The 7,368-nt window shown below is 47.9% G+C and overlaps 1 protein-coding gene across 1 annotated transcript; it reads left to right on the top strand.

Annotated features, from left to right (window-relative positions):
* Positions 1–5,957: 5,957 nt before the first annotated feature.
* On the top strand, positions 5,958–6,800 carry LOC100280973 (cortical cell-delineating protein). Its single transcript, NM_001153893.2, has one exon. It carries the CDS (start codon positions 6,065–6,067, stop codon positions 6,491–6,493), a length of 429 nt encoding a protein of 142 aa, NP_001147365.1. The 5' UTR covers positions 5,958–6,064; the 3' UTR covers positions 6,494–6,800.
* The last annotated feature ends 568 nt before the right edge of the window (positions 6,801–7,368 follow it).

Raw genomic sequence — 7,368 nt, 5'->3', positions numbered from 1 at the left:
GAACCAGCTAGCCGATATCTTTACCAAGCCTCTAGATGAGAAGACCTTTTGCAGGTTGCGTAGTGAGCTAAATGTCCTAGATTCGCGGAACTTGGATTGATTTGTAGCATACATGTGTTTATGCCTTTTGATCATGTTCCCTCTGCATTTTGTTGCTTAATGGTGCTCAAGTTGTACAAACACTCCCTGGACCTCACGAGTCCGTTGCAAAGTGATGCACATGTTTAGGGGGAGATGTGTTACAACTTGACCCTTTGAGACTAACCATGTGCTTGAGTTTGCTTGTTTTAGTCTCAAAGGAGGATTGAAAGGGAAAAGGTGGACTTGGACCATGAAAGACTTCCACTGCACTCCGATGAGAGGGTAACTTATTCCAAGTTCATCTCATGTACTCTTATTGCCTTTGTATTCTTATTGAAGCTTTTGGTGAGGCAATGGGGTTCTGGGCCAAGATTGATCCCGTTTTGGTGCTTGATGCCAAAGGGGGAGAAAATAAAGGCCAAAGTGATAAATGGATCAGCTACCACTTGAGAGATTTTGAAAATAGTAGAATAGTGTTTTTGCTTTGTCAAAACTCTTTTATTGTCTCTCTTGTCAAAAGTTGGCCTCTTGTGGGGAGAAGTGTTGATTATGGGAAATAGGGGGAGTTTTTGAAATCTTTGATCAATCTCTTTTGGAATGACTCTCTTTATGCTTCAACATGTGTGTTTGACTTAGAGATAGAGATTTGAGGTTGATTTGCAAAAACAAACCAAGTGGTGGCAAAGGATGATCCATATATGCCAAAATTAAATCAAAATAAATTTGAGTTTTATTTGAAGTGATATTGCACTTGTTCTAGTTGCTTTATGTTGTGTTGGCATAAATCACCAAAAAGGGGGAGATTGAAAGGGAAATGTGCCCTTGGGCCATTTCTAAGTATTTTGGTGATTGAGTGCCAACACAAGTGCTTAAATGTGAATTTATGCTCATGGATGGACAAAGTGCAAATCAAGAGTAAAGGTATGTTTCTAAGCCTTAGTACATTGGTTTTGTGTACTAATATACTTGTCTAAGTGTTAGAAACAGAAAGAAGAAGAAAAGAAAAGAGGTGAAAAAAGCTTGGTCGTGTACAGCCAAGACTCAGCTCAGTCTGGCACACCGGACTGTCCGGTGGTGCACCGGACAGTGTCCGGTGCGCCAGGCTGACTCGGCGTGAAGTGGCCGCTCTCAGGAATTCGCCGACGGCGTACGGCTAAAATTCACCGGACTGTCCGGTGTGCACCGGACTGTCCGGTGAGCCAACGGTCGGCCGGGCCAACGGTCGGCCGCGGAATCTGCGCGCGACACGTGGCCGGGCCAACGGTCGGAAGGGGGCACCGGACTGTCCGGTGTGCACGGTGCGCCAACGGCTCCCAGATCTGCAACGGTCGGCAGCGCCATTTTAGGAAGGAAATCGGGCACCGGACTGTCCGGTGCACCCGACGACAGAAGGCAAGATTGGCCTTCCAGATTTGCTCTCAACGGCTCCTAGCTGCCTTGGGGCTATAAAAGGGACCCCTAGGCGCATGGAGGACTACACCAAGCAACCTTAGGGCATTCTTGATCATCCACACTCAGTCTTTGCGCATTCGTTTGTCATTCTCAGTGATTCGAGCTCCGTTCTAGTGAGAACTTTGAGATAGTCTTTTGAGCTCGATTCTTGGCCGTGTGTGTGCGCATTTTGCTGTGGATTTGTGTGTGTTGCTTCCCTCCCTTACTCCGTGCTTCTTTGTGAACTTCAAGTGTAAGGGCGAGAGACTCCAAGTTGTGGAGATTCCTCGCAAACGCGATAAGAAAAGAAAAGCATAACACTGTGGTATTCAAGTTGATCATTGGATCACTTGAGAGGAGTTGAGTGCAACTCTCGTCCGTTGGGACGCCACAACGTGGAGTAGGCAAGTTTTGTACTTGGCCGAACCACGGGATAAACCACTGTGTCTTCTCTGTGTTGAACTCCTTGTGGTCATCGTATTGTGCAAGATCTTCTCTCTAGCCACTTGGCATTAACTGTGCTAACGCTTAATCAAAGTTTTGTGGCTTAAGTTTTTAAGTTTTACAGGATCACCTATTCACCCCCCCCCCCCTCTAGGTGCTCTCACACAGCAGGACGACGACGATGTGGCGCAGCATGACGACGACGACGACGACGCCGCTCAGCAGGACGTCTCAGGTTCTGGCTCCTCAGGTTTGAGGAGTATCTACCTGCGAGGTCCAGCGAGTCTCCCTAAGCGACCCATACTTCGTGACAGACGTCCGCTGATACGACCCGATGGAGAGAGGTAGGTAACTTTAGATGTTCTTGTTGCTTTTTCATATTATATGTTCAAATTAATAATAGAAACTAATACTTCATCTTAATCACTTGGACAGGTCTTAGATGATTTTGGAGACTGCAGGGGGTCACGGCCGCAACTCCAATGGCATCCTCGGCCTTCTATGCAGGGAACACTTCCCTAGACTTGTCGAGTACGCCGGAGTGACGAGCCCAGCATACACCTTCGACCACTACGCCGTCGCCCCCGATGCAGTAGATCGGGACGACAGACAATTCAACAACAAGGCGGAGCGGGTGAAGCAAGAGCTGTGGGTAAGTCTTTCTCGCACTATATTGTTTAATAAGTCGCATTTGTTGCATATTCTTGAAATAATGTATGGATACATCGTCTTTGTATGTAGGAATTCTTCAGATGCGATGCTGGATACGAGGCCAGGGCGGATGTGGTGTCTACTACGTGATGTAAGAAGCTCGTCGTGGACATGCACTACGAGGCGCGCATCCAGGCCATCGTCACTTACCACGGCTCCGTCCTTGGGGAGAAGGTGAACAAGAAGGACGCCCGAACCATGTCGTTGACTCCGGACCAGTATTTGCAGGTAAATACAAAACTTTATTATTGGTACTAAATATGCTTATGTTTATCTTCTGATATGCGGTGTACTTATATTTTTTTAGATGATTCCTCATTGGTGCGCCGCGCATCCTGAGTGCTGGGAGAAGATGGTGCAGAGGTGGTGCTCGGCTGAGTGGGACGAGGCGCACAACGCTAGCCGGGAACGGCGTTTGCTGATGTAAGGTCCCTCCCACCATCAAGGCAGCCGCAGCCTGGGCAAATACGCGGAAGCATGGGTACGCGCTCTTTTTTATTTAGGTATATAACTTTCGATTAGACATGATTTCTAACCATATCCTTGGTTTTCTCGCAGTCGGCGGCACATGGTGGCGCGCCTTGCTCCACGTTCTCGGCATATGCCATGGCCCACAAGGGGAAGGCGACGTCCGACGTCACCTACAACCCGGATGACGGGCCCGAGGCGTACACCAACCCCGCCATCCACAGCCGACTCAGTGAGTACACCGCCATGGCCAAGGAGGTCCATGGGCCAGATTACGATCCGAGGACCGAGGACATCGACGGAGATGTCCTCATGAGGGTCGGAGGAGGCAAGAGGCATGGGCGGTACTGGATTGCCGACGGGGCAATCGACTCGTCCTCCACTCCCACTCTCTCTCAGGTGCGAGCAAGGAGCACGAGCGCGAGCCCGGCCATACGACCTCGGCAGGACACCTCACAGCATCGTATCCAGCAACTCCAGGTTATTCCTTATCTATTCATCGTTCATTGATTTTTATATATCTTCTCTTTGCATTATCGTAACATTAGGGCGAAATATTACAGACTCAGCTAGATGGTGAGAGGAGGCAACGTGAGGAGCTGGAGAAGAGGATGGCGGAGATGTTCGCGTACATGCAGAGCCTTGGCGCCGCACAGGGTCATGCTCCACCACCTCCGTTGTTCCCTGCAGCTGACCCTACAGAGTTCACTACTCCTGTGAGTATCAAAATTTTAGTACTGCATGATATTTATTCATATGTTCTCACACATACAATCTCTTCTCTGTGCAGGGTCAATCGGCGGCGTCGAACAACCCTCATGCTTCGTCCAGCCCTTCGCCGAACCAGTCCAGATGCCCACCTCGTTGATGATCTGTTTTGTGATGATCCAGACTTACCTTTATGAGTGTTGGTGATGTTAGTTAGACTTTATCTTGTGAGATACTTGGTGATGTTAGTGATGATGCAGACTTATATCTGTTTTGTGATGATCCTTACTTATATTTGTGAGACTTTAGTGAGACTTTGTGATATATATGGTGTTGATGATAAATGTGTTCATTCTGTGATGTGATTGATATATAATGTGATGTGAATGATATATATCTTTTGTTTGTTTGGATGGAACAACAAAAGCAAATAGAAAAGGGACATTCTGGTTACTTTGCCGAGTGTAACACTCGGCAAAGGGTCGCTTTGCCGAGTGCCATGACCATGGCACTCGGCAAAGAAGGCAACCTGGGAACCGGTAAAGCCATCTTTGCCGAGTGCTGACCGTGGCACTCGGCAAAGAAGGAAACCTGGGAACCGGCAAAGACATCTTTGCCGAGTGTTGTTGCCAAGGCACTCGGCAAAGATACTGTCAAAGGGGCCCACTGGAGGGTTCTTTGCCGAGTGCCAGTCCACCAGACACTCGGCAAAGAAGCTTCCTTTGCCGAGTGTCTACTAGAGCTCTCGGCACAGGGACTGGCGGTGGGGCCCACTGGACCAGTCTTTGCCGAGGGCCTCACACTCGGCAAAATTGGCCTCTTTGCCGAGTGCCACAGAATGCACTCGGCAAAGGATCCGTCACCGTCACTTGGCGCCGTGACGGTGACTTTTCTTTACCGAGTGCCAAATGACACTCGGCAAAGTCTTTGCCGAGTGCCCGACAAAAAGTACTCGGCAAAGAGGTTGTTGCCGATGTACAGTTCGCCGAGCGTTCTTTGCCGAGTGTTACACTCGGCAAAGCCTTTGCCGAGTGTACAATAGCCTTTGCCGTGTGTCTGAGACACACGGCAAAGGCGCTGATTCCGGTAGTGCATATTCGGTGCACATATGATGTACATGAACTAACAAAGTTTATAAAAAATTCTAAAAAATCATACATGTTCTTTCCATCATACTCCTATTATATACAAAATTTCAAGTTCAAATTTGTTATACTTTAGCTGTGATTAAAAAGAGAATATTTTAGTCGATTTTCTAATTTAAATTTGTCAGAATTTTTATTTTTTTATTATATCTAAAGTATAATAAATTTGAACTTGGAATTTTGTATATAATTAGAGTAAGATGAAAAAATATGTATGAATTATTTCAGAATTTTTTGTGAACTTTGTTAATTCATGTGCACCATATATAAATCAAAAGCTCATATTCCGGTTCTAAAACGGCGACCGGTGTTGATTTTCTCAGACGAAAGCCCCTTCCTCCAATAGTGGTAGGATTGCCTGATCACACGAATACACAGCCAACAAACTAGCTAACAGATGGAACAGACCAAACTAATTGCTAATTAACGATAGTGCTGAAGAGTTATAGCAGCGTTGTGCGTACATAGCACGCACGCTCCTCCCTCCTCCATACCATAGTAGGCTGGAGCTGCAACACCTGCTGCGCGCCAGACGACGACCCCAAGGAACAACCTCTCCCTAACCACCATCGTCGTCCATCATCACGCGTCGTTGCTTGTGGCGTTGGTGCTTTGAAAATCTTGCAAGCAGCTACGTTGAATCGCTATCTCTCTCTCTCTCGTTCATTCGTATATACGTGACTACTCAAATCGATTCTTACGCGAATCGATCGGCCAGTGTAGTACCGCGTACCGGCGGCCATTACCTAGCTCGCGCAAAGTTCTTCCACCAATCAACGATCCACAGTGCACATCGATCGATCGAGATAACCAAGATCCAAGAAACTGAAGCAAGCTACTATAGCCAGCTAGCTGGACTCCATAGATCGACGACGACGACCTAGCTGCAAGCATCACGACAAGCATTCGCCGTCATCCGCCGACCGCCGGCTATAGCCTATAAGTACCACGCGCTCGACGCTCCCCGAGAAAACCACCACGAAAAATGTACGCCTAGCTAGCTCGGAGCTTGTCCAAGCAGAGCTCTGCACGTACTGAACCTGAACACACAGTAGAGTAGCGCAACGGATCTCGAAATGGCTGCGAGGCTTGCGCTCCTCATCCTTGCCACGACCTTCCTCCTCTCCGCCGCCGCGGACGGGGGCAGCACCAACTGCCCGTCGCCGCCAATGACCCCGACCCCGACGACGCCACAGCCTCCTCCGTCCGACGGGGGCGGGGGCGGGGGTGGTAACGGCTCCGCCGGCAGCTGCCCGATCGACGCGCTGAAGCTCGAGGTGTGCGCGAACGTGCTGAACCTGCTGAGGCTGAACATCGGCGTGCCAGACGACGAGCAGTGCTGCCCGTTGCTGCAGGGGCTCGCCGACCTCGACGCCGCCGTCTGCCTCTGCCTCGCCATCAGGGCCAACATTCTCGGCATCGTGCTCAACGTCCCCATCGACCTCACCCTCCTGCTCAACTACTGCCACAAGGACCGCGTCGCCAGCTTCACCTGCCCGGCGTGATGCTGTGCATGCATGCAGGCGTGCATGACAGTACGTGTCATGCATGTACGGAGTACATGCGTATTTCTACACACAGATCGGGACCTCTATATATATACTCCATCTGGACACCGCCGTAACGACCCATCGATAAAATCGCGTGTGCTGCATGCGTATTATTTGTTATAAATAAAATACTGTTTCCAATTTGCGCGTATGCCGGATGTATTGCAATATTTGGATTAGGTATGTAATTAAGTAAACTTCCGTATGCGTGTGTAATGGCGGATCTGTATTAAAAAAAAGAAAATGGCATATTATTTGCCAATCTATCGTAAACATCATGTCCTGTGAAATAAATGATGCAGCGGTGGATCTAGAAATAGCTTAGGGCTTGTTTGGTTTTCACGGAATCATTGACGGAATCGTTGCCTAGAACGATTTCTAGCCGGATTGATTGTCTGATTTATATAAGATTTGATCAGCTGCAATGATTCATGATATATTTCTAAACAAATGAACAAGGCCTATATAAAGAAGAGGCCGAAACAGTGTAAAAGATTTTTTGAACAAGGTAAGAGTAAATATATGTTTTTATCAACTATCTTGGACATAATTAAAAGGATTTTAGGCCACGCTAGCCTGGCGCCTAGATCTGCCCGGAAATGATCCACGCCCATCATATATCCTCTTCTCTCTGGCTGTTCCCTCGCCAATAATAATCACCTGCAATATGGATTAGCCATATTTAGTACAACTTCCTTAGAAGCGCTTCTCTTACATATGAGCTATACAAGTATATATACATGAATGGAGGAAAATCGCAGTTAGGATTATCCAGACTGATCTAGTATTCTCTAGAAATTAATGAAGTGTCTTGTTTGTTTTCCACATGA

The sequence above is a fragment of the Zea mays genome, chromosome 1 (assembly GCF_902167145.1).
Source record: "Zea mays cultivar B73 chromosome 1, Zm-B73-REFERENCE-NAM-5.0, whole genome shotgun sequence".
NCBI lineage: Eukaryota > Viridiplantae > Streptophyta > Magnoliopsida > Poales > Poaceae > Zea > Zea mays.
The sequence above is the reverse complement of the archived record's forward strand: the minus strand, read 5'-3'. Positions and strand labels throughout refer to the sequence as shown.